General features: G+C 42.4%; 1 protein-coding gene across 1 annotated transcript in view; it reads right to left on the bottom strand.

Annotated features, from left to right (window-relative positions):
• tnksa (tankyrase, TRF1-interacting ankyrin-related ADP-ribose polymerase a) overlaps positions 1 to 21385 on the bottom strand; it is an 87740-nt gene that overhangs the window by 48916 nt on the left and 17439 nt on the right. The window contains exons 5-6 of the mRNA XM_085793543.1: positions 4068 to 4104; positions 143 to 218 (exon numbers count right to left, since the gene is read on the bottom strand). Of these exons, the coding sequence (XP_085649669.1) occupies positions 143 to 218; positions 4068 to 4104 (113 nt within the window). The remainder of the gene's footprint in view (positions 1 to 142; positions 219 to 4067; positions 4105 to 21385) is intronic.

A 21385-nucleotide genomic window follows, 5' to 3' on the forward strand; every position in this document is an offset into this window, starting at 1 on the left:
AATAATAAAACCTTCAAGCACCGATTGGACGGATTTGAAACCCTAATGTCTTTCCTGAGGTGCAGCCATAGAGAAAAATGCCAGTGATGAGCTTGTTACTGCTTTACTTTTCCTACGTGTGTGTGTGTGTCTTAGCGCTTACCTTGCGGCCGTCGCTTGCGTGGCAGTTGACGTTGAGCGGAGTGAGCAAAGCCATTAGCTTCTCCTCGTTCCCACTCCTGTAAACGTACACACACACACAAACACACACACATTAGACAGAAAACATCCACCACCACAGAGGATTAGCGCTGTTCCTCAGCAGGAGAGTGTGGGGGAGAAAATGAGGGAGAACGAGATAAGAAGCTTGAGACTGAAGGGAAAAGACGGAGAAATTTCATCTGCAGGAACAGACTGACATAAAGAAATGAGGATCGGAGGATCTATGTATGTGTGTGTGCGCGTGTGTATATGTGTGTGTTTTCTTTTCAACAACAATCTAGAGAGAATCTGACGGAGAACTGTGCAGCCTCCACACAGACGAGTTAGGATTTTGTTTATGTTGTTGATCTGTGTTTCCTGGTTCTTAGGCACGCTGCCCTGGCATTGGATGGCCACAAGTGTCGCCAAGGCAGCGGCCGATCCAACCATCATCCCCATGACAGCCGTAAAGGAAGAAGCTGTCAGATGGAAAGAAAAGGATTATTCTCCTATTATTCTCTGTTTCCCACTTCTCCTTCTCCCTTTTTTTTACTTTTGTTTTTCTGTGTCAGGCCTCTCCTTCCTTCCACCACCAGTTATTATTTATTTTTAGCTATTTATAGTCTGTATTTATTGTTGTGTTGTGTGAGGCTGGTTCTGTGAGAGCAGTTGACCACATCTGAATTTCCTTCGGGATTTATAAAGTATATTTATTTATTTATTTATTTATTTATTTATTTATTTATTTATTTATTTATTTCTTCCTTTCTTTCTATCTTCTCTTGTGTTACTATATATTTCAACCTGTGCACAAAAAGGATGTTCACATCCTCTCCTTCTCCTGGTTTGAACCCTCCGTCTCTCCTCTTGTGGTTTTCCTCCAACACCCTGACCACCATTATCTGTTGTCTCTTGTCCCCTTCGTCCACTGCTACCATCCCATCCCGTCTGGCCACAGCTTCTCCCTGTACACATTTTCTCTGCATCTTCCTTTAAGTTCTCCTTGTACTTTCCCTTTTCTTCTGCTTTACCAAACACATCCCACTAGTGGTCCCCAAGACAAGAGGGCCCTCATTTTGATGTAAACAACATCTCAAGGACTTAACATAGGGACATGGCATGGTATGTGTGTGAAACAGTCTGTTTAAGGAGCTGTTCAACACATACGGACGGAGCATCAGGTCAGAAGACAGAAGTACAACAATTCAGGAGACAATTAGCTCATCTTATTTTAGCTTAGCTTAGCTTAGTCCATATACTTCACACATATCACATGTTGATTCTGTTAAACAAAATTCTGTTTCACTCAAATATTTTAAAGATGCACATTTGCCATCTTTTCCTTTTGAATGCTCAAGAGAGGTGTGATCTCCCACAAATCATCTGCATTGGCCCAAAGAAGGGCAGTCTTCACAACCATGCCAGAATATTTATCAGTTTAAATATGTGAACAGAAATTAAATTCATTCTCATCTCAAAGCCTTTCAAATCACTTCAGCTGCTGTATTAATGGTGTGACATTAACAAAGACACACAACCTGCATTCTGGGTGCTTAGCATTCATTTTGTGGATCAATTGCTTCCTGCCATATCAGAGAGAAGAGGTCACTCTGTGAATACTATTAAAGGGATAGTTCACCCAAAATTCAAATTTTCAGAGTCCTCCGTGGCTTCTCTGAGTTACGGGGGGGTCCGCGCAGCTATTTGTCCATATAATGGTTGTGAATGGATACCACTTTTTTTTGTCCAAAAAGACACACCAAAAAACATCCAAATACCTCCATACTGCTCGTCTGTAATGTCCACTCTTGTATTGAAGCCCCGACATGAGAAATTGTTCAGAAAAAAATTAAATAAGTATATATTTTAAGCTCCCAGTGTCTCAGTTCACTGCTCTTCGCACTGACCGGCGGAACAATTTCTCATGTCGGGGCTTCAATACAAGAGGGACATTACATACGAGCAGTATGGAGGTATCTGGATGTTTTTTGGTGTGTCTTTTTGGACAAAGAAAAGTGGTATCCATTCACAACCATTATATGGACAAATACTGCTGCGCAGACCCCCCCAGTAACTCAGAGAAGGCACAGAGGACTTCTCCCAGCCCTTAGTGGACATGAGGGTGAGTAGATAATGAGTGAAATTTGAATTTTGGGGGAACTATCCCTTTAATAATTATCAGCAAACTCTGCAGCATTTTAGCATCTTTCAGCTCACTGTTTTGGTTTTACAGTTCACAATCTTACTGCACTTCTGTCTTTACCTGTAGGAAGTCCAATTACAGAGAGGTGGCACATTTAAAGTCACTGCAGCGCTCTCAGAGTATGGTAGAGGCATTTTAACAGCTCTCCTTATGTTTCTGCTCTACTGTACCTCTGCACACCTCGGTGATGTGATCTGGGCCACAAGCAGAGAAACAACAATATCCCATAAGCCACGAGTGGGAGTGATTTGACCACTAGAACAACAACACTAAAAGAGTGAAAAAGATTTGATTTTGAAAAAAAAAAAATACATTGGTGATGAACCAGTCAGTGGCTCAGCTGTGAGGGAGACACACTGGGTTCACAGCTCACACTTAAACAGCCTATACTGACCCCACTGGGGTACGGTGATGCTAGGCCAGCTGCTTCCTTGTGTGTGAGAGCGTGTGTGTGTGTGTGTGTGTATGTGTGTGTGTGTGTGTGTGTGTGTGTGTGTCTGGTAGAGAGAGGGAGAGAGAGAGAGAGAAGTGGGGGTGTTGTTGAGGCAGTGAGCGCTTAGCCACCCACACACAACACACAATCCCAAACGAAAGCTTTGCTGTTTCCACATGCTTGCACGGGAGAGGGAAACTCACATTCACAGACATACACACACAAACACACACACACGCAACATGCCCACATGCACTGCCTGCAACCACAAAATACCTCCAAAATATACAAGAGTCTCTGGCCCACATGCACCAAGCTCTCTGGCTGTGAAACACCTGTCTGATGTAGGAGCTGAGAGCATGTGTGTGTGTGTATGTACTATGTGTGTGTGTGTGTGTGTGTGTGTGTGTGTGTGTGTGTGGTGGGTGTGATGAAGGTAAAGAAAGAACAAATGATAAACCCACGGGGAGAGAGTTGGGAGGTAAATTGAAGGTGGCAGCAAATGATGGAATTCAAACAAAAGTAGAGAAAAAATTAACAAAGCAGAGGGAAAAAAGATAAAAGAAAAGAGAGACAAAGACAGGGAAATAAAAGTAAAGAAAAAAGGAAGGGAAAGGAGGAAAAGAGAGCACCCAGAAAGGAAAGTAAGGGAGAAGAGATAGTGGAGGATATGAAGGAAAACAGAAACAAGGAGGAGGAAGGAAAAAAGACAGAAAACAAGAGAAGAAAACGAAGAACCAGGAAGAGGAAGTGAGAGGAAAATACGAGAGAGGAGAGAAAAAGGAAATGACAGCAGAGGAGATGAGAGGGAAGAGAGGAAGCGGGAAAACAAGAAAGGAGCAAAGAGGATAAGAAAAAAGGGACCGGAAACAGAAAATATAAATGGATCACAACGGAGAGGAAGGAGGGGAGGTAGGAAACAGGGAATAGGGAAAACGGGAGATAACAGGGGGAAGAAAGGAAAGGAGAAAGGCAGAAAATATGAAAATAAAAAGAGAGAATGCAATTAAACAGAGACAATGGGATAAGTGGAAAAGAGGAAACAAGAAGAGGAGGTGGGGGGTTGGGAGGGTGGGCGGGGGGGTGAGGAAGCTGAAACAGGAGAGAGAAAGAGACAAAAAAAGTAAGCAAGGGAACAAGAGATGAGAAGTGAACAGGTAAACAAAAACATGAAAGGATGCAACAAAGTGGGAGAAAGCACGAGGCAAAAGGAGGAGAGGAAAACAAAGAGCAGCAGAGTGTGGTACTCACCTCGCCGCCTCCAGCAGCTCATCCTTCTTGTATTCACCTGGATGATGACAGAAGATCATAGTGTCAGACAACTGGCCGCGAACACACACCGACCACACACAGACACACATGATGAAGCAAAGAGACACATGGAAAGACCCACAAACACACACACACACACAGAGGACGGATCTATCTATTGAGGGGAAGACACCATCTCTCTTTCTATCAGTCCTCCCCCTCTCCCTCTCTCTCTCTCACACTCTCTCTCTTTCTCTCTATGCCATTCTCGCTCGGCGCGCACCCCTCTGGCTCCGGTTGCCGTGACGATGTGTTGCCGGCAGCGACCACAGCACGTTCATTGTTTGGGCGACGAGCGACGGACTGACACGCGCTCTGCCTCTATCCGTCCGTGTGTCTGTGCATCCCTCGCTCCGTCGCCGCGTCTGTCTCCCGCCTCTCGGTGGTGGATGCTCATGTTGCTAACCGTCTCCCCTCATCCTCCATCATCTCTGTCCCCATCTCTCTCTCTCTCTCTCTTTTCTCTCTCTGTCTCCCTGCTTCCTTTTCCCCTGTGGGCGCAGTTACCATAAGAAGAAGAGGAAGAAAAAAAAACACAACAGAAATAAACAAACCCCTCCCCCTACCTCCCTCCCTCCCTCTCTCCATCGCTCTCTCCCTCTCTTAGCCCTGCCCCCCTGCCAGTACAGCCACAACACACACACACACCTTTCCATATGTCTTCTCTGCCTGGGAAACAGACAGGGGTGGGGGAGACACACACCCCCCCCTCCATACTGGACGCTGTTATTGCTCAATTCATCTGCTTTGTGATGCCATTCAGACAAAGCTCTTCATCACATGACAAGTTGGAACCACATAGAAATCCCCATCAGTCTCTTGTGGTAAACACATTAGATTTAAAACTGTATTATAATTGAATACAACATAAACTCTGTGCTCTCTACTGTCTTTTTTTTGTGTCAGTACCTTAAAGGAACAGCTCAACAATTTTGGGAATAGCACTTTATTCACTCTCAAGTTGTGGGAGTCGATGCATACAGCCAAGTCAAGATAAAGCTTGAATTCCCTTTAGTTATTAAGGACACACTAAGATTAGCTTAGTTTAAATTATTCCAAGAATATTTCTAATTAACATGTTACTAAACGTATATAGTATATTGAAATGTTACAATATTGATATTTATCATAATAAATATCAAATAATTTTCTCTTTCAAGTTTAAACTCTGATTACTTCCAAGTGAAAGCTGATAAACTACATGGTTACTTTGAAACTTTTCATTGTGGTATGAACCTGACAAACTTGTCAAACATCAAGTATTTCTCTAATTTAAAGGTAAAAAATTCAAAATGATTAAAATCAGACATAGATTATCTTAAACCTACATGTACCTCTGTTTCTTCAATGAAAGGCAGTTTTTGATTTAGTTTTGCATATTATAAGCTTGGGCAGTAGTTACATCAATAATTTATTGGTTCTTTGTTGCATTGTTGTTGAGGAAAACTATTATTAGTTAGTAATTATATACAGCCCTGTGGTATATCTTTTTTGTTTATCCATACACAACCACAAATGTTGTGGTTAAATGGGATATTACATGAAAGAACAACTTGAGTAATGATTCGCTACATAAGTTTCTGTTATAGAAATGCTCAAAATCTGGTAGAAAACTAAAACTATAGGCTACATTCAATATTTGAATTACACAGTATAAAATATCTACTGTCAATAAATCTTGTTTAGCCAGCTGAAGCATGACGCAGGCAAACCACACCACAGGACCGCTTTTGTTGTGTAGCAGCTATGGTTACCATATGCAGTTAGTGAAAGCAGAGCTATACATGATTGAAAGGTGGCGGCACAATATGGGACACATTGTGTGACATCTGCTTGGTCGATCAGCCAAGGAATAGAAGAAGATTAGATAAGAACAGAAAATAAAAGAAGCCACAGCAAGACGTTAAAGGTTAAACTGCAGGACACACTTACTGCGCTTTGCGCGACCCAACGCACCTCCAACAAGTCATCAAGGCAAACAACGCCTTTTACACAGAGTGGCATGACAAGGTCCGACCTATGAGGACTTGCCTTTATGACTTCTAATGAAAAGTGACTGCGAAGGCGAAGTGAAGGCGTATTCAGACACGAGATCCGATATGTAAAAGTGTCAGCACATACGCAACAAAGTTCATCTGTGAAAGGGGCTGAGAGAAAGACAAGACGTGTAAAATTGAAATGGGAAATAAAAAATGGAAAAAAAAAAATCAAAGGAAGACAGAGAGGTAAATGTGATACAGATAAATGGAAAGAGTGGCGAAGAGGATGAGCTGTGTGTACACGGAGCAGACGGAGGGGTGGGGTAGGGTGAGGAGCGAAGAAGAAAGGTTACAGAGAAGGGAAAAGGGGGGGAGGAGGGAGGAACAAAGGATTTGTAGATGAAAGAGAGAAGGGATGATTAGGGATCTGGAAACTGACATGCATGGATTTGACACAGTATAATTGGTGTTAGGGAGGCTAAGGCGGAACAGTCAGAGGAAGAAGAAAAGGGGGGGAGACGGAGAGAGGGGCGGAGTGAGGCAGAGAGATGGAAAAATATGAATACAAAGGGAAAAGAGAGGATTGCGCTGAGAGAGATCAAGAAAACTAAATTAGATGCTGCAGTTTTGAACCAATTTATGTGCTGAGACAGAATCATTTTCCCACCACACACCTGACAGTCACAGTCATTATTATTATCATTATTGCCACCATTTAAATGCTTGCTGGGCATCACGCATCACTTTCAATAGGGGCACATAAAAAAACACCCAGTTGTCAGATTGCTTTTGCTACAGATGCATCGTCTATTTTTTTTTTTTTTTTTTGTTCACTTAAGTTCATACAAATGTGAGATTGTTTTCCCCCTCAGTAGAGAAAATGAGAAAAAAAAGTTGTGAGTAAAGCTCATGGCCCACTCCAAGTTGAAGTCTCGCAAATCACTTTCGACTTCACTCGACTCGAAATGGGCCGTCGCACTTTGAACTTTATTGGTTTAAAAATCGAGCTTTTAAGCTTTTAGCTCAGAGTCTTTTCTAATATCTGTCGCGCAGTGGGTGAAGTCATCAGTGACATTATAGCCTCTCTTGTGCAGCGGTGGGTTTCTGTCTTTTACATCCCCTCTGACATGCATTGAACATCACAATGCTGCACCTCCTGCCCCTGCCCCCCCTTCCACTTGAAGTCTCAGAGAAAAGATTTACGTTTTGCGAGTTGTGACTAATGACTCGGTGACTCAGTCTGCTAATTAAATCCGAGAGAAAGTGACACCTGAATGAAAACACACTCTGCATCATTATGTTTCTCTGAGCAGGCTGTCATACATAGTGTATAAATGAAGGTGCACCAAAATGAAGCACGGTCGATACCAGACATACTTTTTTGCTCGGCTACAGTTTTGCTTTCAGTATTATTCATGCTTTGAGAGCTAAAGTGATTAAAACCAACTGTGGCTCAGTGGTTTTAATTAGTTTCCCCACACACACACACACACACACATACATACACATACACATACATACACCCATGTGTACATGAATCCAGGACAGGACAGGTTCGCTGTAAATCCGCTGCCACACATTGCTTCCTTGACTACACCTGTAGTGATCAACTCTCCTATCATTCTGATTTTCCACTTTTCCCCAGAGAATTAAAGTGGGTGGCGAGGAACCCTCACACCCACTCTTTGAAGTCATACATCTTCTCCTACTTTAGGCTACAAGCTTCCTTCAGCAGTCACCACACACTTTCAAGTTTGTAAAAACACGAACAGACTTTCACTTGGAAACATCCGAAGAAAGAAGGCGCAGAAACATCCTGGCATTTGAGGTACGTCCTGCTAAAACATTTAGGCTGCGTTCAAAATAGTTGTGTAACTGATGATGCCTTTTACTTTTTCCTTAAATTGTCCCTATTGCCTCTGCAGACAACCAATCACAGTGTGACGGAGGATTGAACATCAGATTGTCACTTTTTGAAAATGAATCGCAAAGTTTCAAATTGCGTGGGACATGAGGAGTTTCTGAAACGACCAAATAATTGAGCAAGCAGTTGAGATCAAGTTTAATGGCTAATGTCTTACTGCTTACTATTGTGCAAACTATTGACTGTCCATTACAAAGAAGGAGCGATTGAGGGAGTGATTTTGGAAGCCGTAGAATGCGCCTAGCAACACCCTAGCAAACAACCACCACACAAGAAAGTATTGATCAACACTCTAGGTTTCTCCTCAGCAAAGCTCCTCCAATTTTTGTACCAAAACCAAGAAAAAGCACAAAAACTCCTTCAGCCGCACGTGGCTTTAAAATGCTGCTTTAGTAATATCGTACTCCCTCATTATCATATAGTAAAGTCCATAACACTGATGCTAGGATATAGCCCAGCCGCCTGCCTGACTGTGGCTGCCTCATTAAAGAGGCTGAATGTCTATCCAACCTTTTCTTTCAAAAAGGAGCCATTTGAGGTTTTAGAGGTTATAACAAGCCTTCTTAGGAATGCTGCGGCTTCCTCAGACTGAACGCCGCAGCGACTCGGTATTGGAAAGTGATGTAAATGCTAAGATCAGACTAGGAGCGGCTAGTTAGCATGCTAACTTCAGAACAAGAAAAGGTAAAACTACAGATAGCTCTTATAAGTCAAGACTGCGGCAGAACATGACAGCTCAATGATGGGAAATGATATTCATTAAAATGTGTATTAGGTGTTAGCAGGAAAATATTCTTTTACTTTACTTTACTTTATTTGTTTATTTGACTGGGACAGCGCACATCAATGTACATATAAGAAACATGTAAATGTGCCGGATTATAGCATCGATGCTAATTTCCATCCGGAGTCCCAGGACATCCGGAGTCCCAGGACATAAATACAATACAGCGAGAGTTATAACAAGCCTTCTTAGGAATGCTGCGGCTTCCTCAGACTGAACGCCGCAGCGACTCGGTATTGGAAAGTGATGTAAATGCTAAGATCAGACTAGGAGCGGCTAGTTGGCATGCTAACTTCAGAACAAGAAAAGGTAAAACTACAGATAGCTCTTATAAGTCAAGACTGTGGCAGAACATGACAGCTCAATGATGGAAAATGATATTCATTAAAATGTGTATTACATAGGTGTTAGCAGGAAAATATTCATTCAAATAGTGGCAACAGGTAGCGGTGTTTGGATCAAGCTATACACTGGAAGCGGCACCCTTCATCCAGCTCTGTGTTATAAGACAGGGGAGGATGTATGTATTTAAGTATTTATGAATACATCTGAGTCTGACAGTGTGTACGTGTGTGTGTGTGTGTGTGTGTGCGCGAGAGTGTGTGTCTGTGGTGTTGACAATCCTGCTGACTCCAAACAGAAGAGACAAGGACAGGTTAAAGCTCGGGACAGGCCAGCTCTGCCTCCTGAATGATGATACTATGTGTGTGTGTGTGTGTGTGTGTGTGTGTGTGTGTGTGTGTGTGTGTGTGTGTGTGTGTGTGTGTGTGTGTGTGTCTGTGTCACTCCCTTGGCAGAGTGCAGTAGACACCGGCGATCACTGTTTGAATTCCAATTGTTGTATGCTTGCGAGCATGTTTTATTCCTCTGCATGCAGGTGTGCGTACATGCGAGTGCTCGCACATACATTACGGTGACTCCTGGGTCGTTGCACAGGTGAGGACGAGTCAATGTCAAACAAGTTGCAACACTATATATATATCCTGACCATGCAGCAAAGGGCCTGGTATGCTTGTGCGTATGTGTGTGTAGTAAGTGGTTGTACAAGCAAAGATGATGCTGACTGATGCTGACTGGACCATGAGTCGCCTCAGTGCCCAGCTGTCTGCTTGTGTGTGTGTGTGTGTGTGCTCGCGCGCATTTTTGTGTGTGTATTGGTGTGTGTTTAAATCAAATATCATTTATGGTAGAAGCAGTTTATCCGCTGTTACACAACAACTGGCTTTGAGTCAGGAGCTGAGCGATCCACTTATAACCTCAGCAAGGTCGCAACTGCTGAGGTTGTAAGTGGATCTGTGCGCAGCGAGACCAATCAGAGGGGGGAGGAGGGGGTGGTGTGTGTGTGTGTGTGTGTGTGTGTGTGGGGGGGGGGGGTTTATGGGAGGTGAACGGAAATTATAAAAGAGGGTGTTTGGGTCCTTTTTGCTTGCTGGCTCCACTTGCTTCACACACACTCACCACTTACACTTTGTGATTAATTGCTTCACACAGTGCACCAAAGGGAACTGCTCTGGATTAATTGTGTTATTTTTTTATTTTTTTTATTTTTTATTTTTTTATTTGCCCACCCACTCCACCCTCTCCCACTGCGCTGGCAAATCTGAAATCTGGATGTGTTCCGTCAGCATGTACCTCCTCTCTACAAAAACCAGAGGACGAGCTGTTTGAATTTATCGTGATACAACATCCGTTGTGCATCCGTCTGTGTGTGTGTGTGTGTGTGTGTCTGTGTGACCTTGAGTGGGCCACAGCCAAAAATCACTTTGTTTAAGCTGTGTTTTTCACTGCCATCATTTGGGTCATTTACCAACCTCCGTGGGTGGAAGAATGGAGCTACGTTCAGCTCCTCCACTGATGATATGTTTTGTTGAAGCTTTGAAATATAATTGCTCCTGGCGCGTCGACCCACCAGAGTTTGCCTCCTATTACTGGTGGATTTGCTTCAGTTGACCAACAAGAAAAGGCAGCGAGAACAAAGCGAGGGACATACAAACACGGAGGTGCCCCCTCTGTGTGAGTTGTAAATGATCTGTTAATAGATGTGTCAGTGGTTTCCATGAGTAAGAAAATTCCTCCACACACTTTACAGCCCTTGTCCTTATTAATGTAATGAGCTTTGTTGTTAGTCTGGCATGTTTTGACTGTGTACATATAAGCTGTGGTTTGTGGTTTGCTCTTGTTACCTCTGTTTACTCACTCTGTTGTTGTCTCTAAAGTTGCAAAGCATCGCAAATTCAAACGAAATACTTCATATTGTGTTTTATATTTTATTGTTTTGTAAAGCACTTTGTGTATAAAATGTGCTATCCACATAAAGCTGCCTTGCCTCGCATAAAAAAGACAACAATTCCAGATCACTTTAGAAACAGAAAATAGATAAATAAAAATGTTGAAATATATTAACTGAGACTTCTGACGAGCTCCTTCCCTAACTTTCAATTCATAAATGCCCTAAAAAGTTGTGCGTTAAATGTCTGGCTTGGGGCGCTCTGTGTCCTTCCATCAGCCTTGTTCTCTAATGACTGGAGCAACAAACACTACGGCTGAAGGCTGTGGGACATTTTCCAGATGACAATTTGAAAAAGAAAACTCGTAATGGTATCAAAGAACGAGTTAGCATGCCTGAAAAGCCGCAACGACACAAAACAGCAAAGTTGGCTGCACACAAATGGATGCGGATACGATCGGATGACGAGCAGAGCGCCCAAACAGAAGAGGAGTAACACAACAGACTGCAGTTTCCTTTCACACCAGACCACTTTGCAAAGTGGCTCACAACAGATAATGAAAACATATTACTGCAATGTTCAACAGATATGCTGTAACAAACTGGATATGCTTTTTTACAGGGCATATTCACTGTGTGTTTGTGTTACTGAATATTAGAGTGATTTTTCTCCTTCTCTAAAAGAATCAGTCATCTGAAATTTCTTGAGTGTAAAACCGGTCATTTCCCGAGGACGAGCTGCTTCATTTAGTCATTTCGTGTTCCTCAGGGATTAATAAAGAATCACTTGTGAAAGTATAAAGGATTTAACAATTCCTGCAAGGCAAACCAGGCTACAGCCGCTCTGATTTCAAAGAAGATATTCACTAAACTCTCTTTTTTTTTTTGCATTTTAGAGCAGCACCACTCGCTCTGCTCGAATTTGAAGGGTGTTTTTTGTTTAGGAGTATTTGAGTGTTGAAGTCCAGGAGATTCACAAGCCCATGGGAAACAGATTACTGAGTACTTTGCTTCTTTTTCTTAGTGTTTTTTTTTTCCTTCAAAGTTTATTAGCTAAATTCTGTCAGTCTACTCTTGGCCTTCACTAACTCTCTCTGTGTTGTGGGCCGGCGCAGCCATGTGGAAAACTAGGCAATTTCAGCTGGAGGAAAACGGCTCAAATGGGGGTGAGGAAACCTTGGATGTGCATCACACACACACACACACACAGAGAAAACAGTCCCTTTGTTTCGCTTCTCTTGCTGGGTCATTTTCTCGTTTTCTTTTTTTTAGATTGCAGGACAGCAAAACAGAATCATGTAGCAATCCTGAAGATTGTGTGTGTGTGTGTGTGTGTGTGTCTGAGGGGAAACGGGGCTCAGAGTCATTCATCACTAGGGACCAATCGAACAGCAGTCATCATGGTAATCAATGAGCGTGTCACTGATAAGGGGAGGAGAGTTACACACTTAGCCCTGCAGCCACGGGAATTCACTTTCTCTCTTTCTCACACACACACATACACACACATATACACGCACACACAGTCTCAAAGGTGCAAACAGGTGCTGGATTGCCTCTGCTCCTGCTGCATTAGTAGGATGAAGCCTTCAGAGCAGCTACAGCAGTTCTTTGTCTTCATGATTAGGCTGTTAACTTACACACCGATCACAGCTCCCCCTCTCTCCCAGTTTCTCGCATTCGCTTGATGTCGCATCAATTCATCTCTCTGTTCCTCTGTCACCAAAGTCGCCGAGCATCTTCATCTTTTCTTCCTCTCTCTCTCTCTCTCTCCCTCTGTACTCTCAGTCTCTGTATTTGTTCCCCTCCTCCTCCCCTACATCTATCCACTCTCGTTCACTTTCTCTTCCTTGTTCTCTCTGACCCTGGCTCTTTCTCTGCCCCCTCCCTCCCCGCTCACTCTCTTAAATCTCTCATCATTTTCCACGAGCCCTTGTGCGAGTGCGGTGGCTAATTTTCTGCTATGTTAAAGCTGCCTGCCCACCACAGACCTCTCTTCAAAGCAACAATTTCTTTTTCTCTGTATTGACAGTGGAGGGGAAGTGCTCACTGACGGCACGTCTTCAGCACCCAGTGTGGCAAGAACATTATTTTTTTTTAAATGGATACACTCGCTCACGATTTCGGTGTATAGTATACCACATTTTTCTTTTTTTAGTGGTCACACAGTTAATGTTGGATAGGGACAAATGCTTCCCAAAGCTTCCGTTCAGCACTGCTACCTTGAGAAGTAGCGCCAGATGGACACAAGCCCTAATTGATTCCAAGGGATGAAAACCTGTCCGGCAGCGCAAGAAATCTGATTAGTAACAGTTCCAGTTATGACAAGACGACAGGGATACCATACAAAAAATGACTGAGAGGCATTTTATTCTGTGTGGATTCACTTTTCCCGGCCCTCTCATATCAGCATATCCTTGCTGCCACAGTTTCTTTGTGTGTGACAGCCCATTATTGCTGTCTGTAACTCATTCCCGAGGATGAAAAGCTAAATATGACAAGATGACAGGGGAGATTCCAGACGAGAAAAAAAAAACTTGGACAGAGTTGTTTTTTAAACTCAGCTTCTTCTCACACTCTGCCTCTAGGACAGATTGGAGACAACAGAGATCCAATATAAAACTGGAGGTTGAGCTGAAAACTACATGGGGGGGAGACATATTGTTATGGATGTATTAATGAACAGGCCCACCAGGGGCCCAGTCTCTTCAAAAGTCATTTAAAACAATTGCAAACAGACATAAAATGACCAGAAACCAAAGCATAAATTAGCACAGAGACACCAAATGATCACAAAGAAACAAAAACACCATAATGACAAGTAAAATAACTACAAAAATTGCTAAATGTCCACAGGAAGATGCAGAAGTTCACAAAGGGATGCAAGTGACAACTCAAAACAACCTCAAAGAGACTAAAGACAACCACATAACAACCTAACAGAGACTAAAACAACCTCAAAGAGACTAAAGACAACCACATAACAACCTAACAGAGACTCAAAACAACCACATAACAACCTCAAAGAGACTAAAGACAACCACATAACAACCTCAAAGAGACTAAAGACACCACATAGCAACCTCAAAGAGACTCAAAACAACCACATAACAACCTCAAAGAGACTAAAGACAACCACATAACAACCTCAAAGAGACTCAAAACAACCACATAGCAACCTCAAAGAGACTTAAAACAACCACATAGCAACCTCAAAGAGACTTAAAACAACCTCAAAGAGACTCAAAACAACCACATAGCAACCTCAAAGAGACTCAAAACAACCTCAAAGAGACTCAAAACAACCACATAACAACCTCAAAGAGACTTAAAACAACCTCAAAGAGATTAAAGACAACCACATAACCTCAAAGAGACTCAAAACAACCTCAAAGAGACTTAAAACAACCTCAAAGAGACTAAAGACAACCACATAGCAACCTCAAAGAGACTTAAAACAACCTCAAAGAGACTAAAGACAACCACATAGCAACCTCAAAGAGACTTAAAACAACCTCAAAGAGACTAAAGACAACCACATAGCAACCTCAAAGAGACTCACTACAGGGGCTCAGAACTATGACATCTATTTGCAAAAGATTAAAGCAATAAAAAAAGGCAAATGGCAATGTTTGTTTTGTATCTCATTCTGTCTGAGTGTCTTCCTTTAGTGAGGAAAAAGTGGACCTTCAACAGCTTTGCACCAAAGGGTCCAGTGTCTCATAATCCATCAGCCGCAATCAAATCCAGTCATAAGAATCTCTGAAGTCAAGTTCCTGAGCCCCAAGTTTTCAACCCAACTGTGTGGCCAAGCAGTGACAGCTCAGGTCATTTAACTAAGACTAATGTTTTCTTTACTCCATTCAGGAAATTGATCAGCATCTAATGCTGAAAATGTTCAAATGCGCTTTGCAGAATTCATGAGATGAGAATTGATTTCTGTGGGGCAACTGGGTCGTTGCTTTAGTAAAACTTATAGGATTCATCAAGAAACGATAATGGGATGAAAAAAGAAGTATATTTAACTCACATTTATCAATTTATTTACAGCGGCCACTTAGAAATGCTCTTCATTGGCTGCTTCTATGGATTTGAGCACAAAACTTCAACTGCAACTTCAGTCCACTGATCTGCACCATCCAACCTCCTGGACCTGTTACTCATCTATCCATCAACAGCCAACAGACATGGTAAAAGGTCACAGTGATATTGCCTTGGACTTCCTGCCCCATGCTGAGCTCATATGTGTGGGCGTGTTTGCATCTGGGAAATTAAAAATCATCACCGTGCCTCTGGAGGTGGCCTCATTTTAAGCCCCACCCTCAGAGATCAGATCAATTTAAACAGCAAAAATGATGACGTCTTGTTTAGTCAATAACAATTTAGAGCATCAGATCTTGAGAGATCTCTCCTGCTGTTCACCGGGCCTCGTACTGATGCTCACGTTGGAATTTAACTTCACTGATGTGCCAACGAGCAAACAAGACAGGCTTTTTTTCTCCAGCTTGGATAAGCAGAAACAACGTTGGCAGCTATGTCCAGGTGCCCACTAGTCAACAACACTTGTCAAATTAACTGCAGTGATTATCTTCAAGTGGCACTTCTTCCAAGTGGCAGCTCACTGGAGCGTACACAAGAATGAAAATATAAACCATGTTTGATAATGCCACGCACATCCCAGGCAAGGCCAAGAGCACAGAAGGGCGATTTAAAGGAAGAGGACTCGCAGCCTTGTATCAAAGAGAGGCCTATCACTCGCCTGATGGGCACTTAATCTAAAGCAAACAGCAACATGATATATAAATGACAACGTTTTGTTTGTACAGACAACACACGTGATTCTAATGCTGCAGTGAGCTCATGTTGGTCCTTATTATTGCCTGCCCTAAACACACTGGAGCAAATGTTAACAGTCCTGTTACAAAAATAAGGTCTTTCATAGACCAGAGAGCCCGAATGTGTGTGCAGAAGTGTGAGTAAGAGTTTAAACAAGAGAGACCAACGGAATAAGCAAGTGTGTGTGTGTCCGTGTGTGTGTTTGTGTTGAGTGCGTGAGTTGACCGAGGTCCAGACTAGAGAATTGATCTCTCTGAGGCTCAGAAGCAGCTAGTCTGTGAATACCAATCAGAGGTAATTAATAGCAGCTAATGGACTCTGTTTCTCACTCTCTGTGCTCTTGTCTCCGTTCTGTCTCTATTTATTCCTTCCAGTGTTTCTCTCTCTCCTTTTAATTATGCAGCAATGATGTATACAGGAATGAATAACCATCCTTTACTGAGCTATAGGCTTTCAGAGAGGCATATCAAATGTCTGAAGTAGATGTTGGTAAATGATACGACGTGCATCGAAGGCAACAACAACTACAAACATCATGGTACAATAATCAACAGGACCGTCTCCTATTGGTTTTAATTATCAGACCATCGAGATTCAACATCATACCTGCTGCGCCACACAATACCTGCACTGCATTTAAGCAGGTTTCCATACCTCTGTCACAGACTTCACTCCCACATAAGACCCACAGAAAGCAGCAGAGAGATGCTGCTGTTTCTCATCAATTTAGAGGAAACAAAGAAAATGTCACTTTTTTTTCCACTGGCAAATTTGTGCTTAAAATATACTGTGAAAACATTAACAACTTACTTATGATAGGTAATTATTTATCAAGCGTAGATGCCAAACATTTGCTCTGTGCAGCCTCTAAGATGTGAGATTTTTTTTTTGTACATATCTTTGTAAATTGAACATCTTTGATTGATTTTCAACTACTGGTCAAACAGCAACAAGAATAGCTATTTAAAGACATCACCAGGCAGATGAATGATTGATAATCAGCAGGTGTAGATGCCAGCTGCAAGCTTTATGCTTCCATTCTAAAACTTATCCAATATCCACAAAGCTAACACATTCCTGTTGCCCGTTTCCACTTCTCTTGCTATGTCTGTGTTTCTTATAATAAAGTTGTCGATTCTGAACAGCACTTTCAGACTCAAAAAGAAGAAAAAAAAACTTGTAACATTTCACCTTTGTGCAGTAAGTGTACCATTAGTCACGCCCCACCTCCCCCTCAGTGGCTCAAAGTTCAAACCCACACAACTGTCACTCTTTCTGTCCTCTAGCCTGAGGCTCAAGTAGATAAAACCTCTTCCTTCTTCCACAGGTATATTTCTTATAAAAAAAGTTGATAGTTTTATATACACCGGTATATATACACACACACACACACACACACACACACACACACACATATATAACTCTCATTGAAGTTGTTTCCTTTTTTGAGATTAAACAAACAAACCAGAGAAAGCTTAGCCCCAAAGATTCAGACGAAATCAACAACTGGAGCTTAAAACCAGAGAAAATTAAAACAGCCTCAGAGAGATTAACTCATAAATCACCTCGAACAGAGACTTCACACAGAACCTATGTTTCTATTTGTAAGATTTCGGTGTTAAGATCTTAGTAACAACTACTTAGCTGAAAATTAGTGGAGAAACAGCCTTGGTGCTGGAGATTAGTCGACCATATAGCAGCGATTCTAATCAACTAACAAAGCTAAATTCAAGTACAGTTTTTCATGGTTACTTGAGGTCTGTGATGCATTAATGTCTCGTCTATGTGCAGCTCACAGACTGACAGAACAGTGTGATGTTACTGTCAGGGACTCAAAGAGACTGAGGCACAGTGAGACATTGCCAGCGAGGAGCAGAAGAGGGAATAGATGACAAATGTCGGTGGGGGGAAACGGTGATGAGTCTGATTGGTCTAGCACTTGAGCCAGGGTGAGAGACAGCAGGGGACAAAGGGGACAAAGAGTACAGATGACGTGTCAAAAGGGAAAGCATGTGCCCCCCCCCCTCCCCGAGCCTGGTGTAAGGATGAGGGGTGGATGGAGTACATGCTGTACTTGCAAGCTCATTAAACAACGCCATAATTGATGAGCAAAGAAAGTAGGTGATGGAGGGATGAGGAGAGAAAGAGAAAGAGTCGTCAAGGGCAGATACAACTTGATGAAAAGCGTCCTAATCACTGCTGTCCAGCCGGAGGGGGATCAATCACCAACGACAGCAAAGACGGATGCAAAGGAAAATCCTTGTGCTGATCCCTTTGTTTCGCAACTTAGCTCTTCTGGGAGCTTTTCACATCATTACTGTTTGTTTCCCTCATTTACTTATCTGCGGTTTGCTAAACGGAGACTTCGGTAACACTCGCACGTTGGTGCAGGAACATTGGACAGACCCTCTGTTGGCTGTTCGGACAATCTGGATTATTAAAGGATCACAACTGTGGTTAGAACTGGTTTGGATTGCAACTTGAATTTAAGAAGAACAGTAATAATGATAGCATCACTTAACTTACCATTAAACCAGTTTAAAGTTGGTGTGTGATTTGCTCTGTTTTGGACAGTAATTCAGTGACACAGGAACACAGAGATAAGCCGCGCAATTTCCAGTGGCTTTCAAGAGACGATCTAAAGCAGCCGAGATCAAAACACCTATCTGGTTCGCTGATATGAAAGCTACACAGATTTCCAGTGCAAAGACAGCTTAAGTAATTAGGTAACAGCATTTCAAAGGCGTGTTGTTTCATTATTTTAATGTATTTTCACTTGACTGGAAAAGCTAGGGTGTGACGCAGCACATGAAGAGACGGTTCAAATCCAATATTGAGTTCTTACTTTTATTGGCAAAGTAAATGTAGATGGTACATTTTTAAGGCAGTTAGGATATTTTGCATTTAAAGCTTTTTTAAACAGATGAAATATAACAATCCTCTTAAAATGAAAAAAGTTGAATTCATAGAAATGAAATCTAGCTGCTAAAGTCCTACTTTTGCACGAACAGTAGCTAAATGCATGCTAATGTACGCTTTAGTTAAAGAGGAACTATGCAACATTTTAACCTTTATCAAGTTTATGGATTTATTAAACAGCTTCCAAGTAATTGTGATGAATAAATGACTTGTTACAGGGAGAATGGAGGCTCTCTGCTTTCCACGTAGCTTCTCTTGGCCGAAAAACCAACCTTGCAAGATCAGCTCTCATCTCAGCATCACCAAGACACGACACATAACCCATTATCTCTTAATTATGAGAGAAAATGTACACATTGTAACACGTATATGATATATAACGTTTTCCACCGCTCCATGGATTGCCTTCTCGTCGGCTTAACTGAAAACAACATGGCCAGGAGGAGGGTTAGCAAAACAGTGGAAAAGCGACTGGACTTGCATAGTTCCCCTTTAATTCAGATACTGCTGACATGACTTAATGGATTTTGCTACCTTATTTAAACATTCACTATTACCCTGTTAATTGCCATAGTCTCCTGCTCTCTGGCTTTAAAGGAATCCTGTGAAACACTCTGTCTATCAAAACACTACCTGTGAAATGAGCTGGTAGTGTATAATTGATCACACAGGCTATACCCGAAATTTACATTCTCATTCGGTTTGTGATGGAGAGCAGGGCCTCCGGGCTGTGCTGAAAATGACTTTGCTTGATCACAAATGCAAATTTGTCTACGGTTCCTCACCCCGTTGACGCAGGACTATAAATCAGGCTTTAACGTACCAGCCTCGCGCCGCCATCTGATTGTGTACCAAAGACTGTCCAAATATAGCCCTGGGGGCGACTGACCATTAAGTGATAGGCTAATCTCACAGCAAATCTGTCCATGGCCTCCTTTGTAACTTGATAAGGAACAATATAATTAACTGCAACTCTCTACACTTTTACACCACAAGGTACAATGGGGAAGAGTTTTACCTCCTGGGTTTTTATTTCAGCTTTTGATGAATTAGCATTTCTATCAGACTTAAGTGCTCGGATGTTGTGCGACGGATCCCGCAAAGGCAAATTCTGACGGGTAATCCTATACATTCCTGTTTGGATGGGCCGTAGGAGACGAAGCCTGTCATCCTGTCCGAAGCATAATCTCTCTGAACACACACCCGACCAATAATGCTATATATAGCATCCGTCCTAACTAGCTCATTGTGCCTCTGCAAACAGTGTCGAGAAGCACATATCGCCCAGGCTTTTGTCATCACATCCACTGCGTGGGAAGTACAGTTGTGCAAGGAAGTGTGCCCCCTGGTGCGGTGCGAATAGTGGTGTCTCGTGTGTGCGATAGAGTAGAGAAACAATCTGTTTGTGCACGTGTGTGTGTCTGAACAAGGACCTCCAATCAGCACAGCTCCGGCCCATTTCTGTTCCTGTATATACAATTACCATGATGAGAACAGCAAACAGTATGATGAACAACCACCAGAGCTCATATATGAGATCAGTGTGACTGCTGTCAGAAGCAAGGTTTGAAAAAGGGCGATTTTTTCCATCTTTCCTTGTCACATCCCCTGCTAACAGGGAAGAGAGTCATTTCTGAGAGCAGTTTGTTGGATGTGGGGGAGCGGTGGAGCTAATTTATGGGTCAATATAAACTTCCATCATCCTAGACTGAAGCTGGAAGCTGTGCCGGCCTGCGGCAGAGATGAGGAATGGAGCAGAACCTTTAAATCGTAGACACAGAACATATAGGCCAGGGAAGAAAAAGCTCCACGGTGTGTCTGTAGAACAGTATAGAGGACACAAACGTACACATATATGTAATAAAATGTGCTCGCATTTATGCTTGGAGCATTTTTTTCCTAGAAAGACAATTTAAAGGCCTTGATAAAACTCACCTACAGGTGATAATAAAACCATCAATAAAGAGCACTGCATTTAGTGAATCACTGGCAACAGTAATTACAATAGAATCACTCTAGGCTGGCACAAGGTGAGCAGACAATGTAACAGGGCGATAAATAGTTTAGGTAATTGGTGTCGGCCAAAGCATAATTCATGTTGCTAACAAGATGCAGTATTTTTTTTTTTTTTAGATCTGATCCACAGTCGGAGCACAGAGCAACCACCGCAGGAGAAAGGAGCTGATGATGGAGTGGAGAGGCTGGAGAGGGCTGGTGTTATGGATCAACTAGTTTCTCTGCTAAGCGCTTATATGCACCTGAATGCATCGGCTGGAGCCTGTGGAATCAGCAGAGGCCTAGAGCAAAGAGGAGGGCATTTTGTCTTATTCTTTTAAATGTGACATTCTTGTTGTTTTTTTTTGAATGAAAAGATTTCTGAACGCACCCATCTGCACAAACCCTGACGAGCATTTAGAATGAGATCTGTTTCATCCTACCACTGTATAGAACATCTGAAACCATTCAAGGAGACAACAGACTGTGTCACATGTAAAATGCCTGTGATATAGTTTGAGTGTAAATCAAAAAACCCAACAGTTTGTAATCTGCGAGAATAAAGACCCCATGATATGAAAAATGTATTTTCCA

The sequence above is a fragment of the Trachurus japonicus genome, chromosome 12, assembly GCF_045865225.1.
Source record: "Trachurus japonicus isolate A0001 chromosome 12, Traja_1.0".
In the NCBI taxonomy this organism is placed as follows: Eukaryota; Metazoa; Chordata; class Actinopteri; order Carangiformes; family Carangidae; genus Trachurus; species Trachurus japonicus.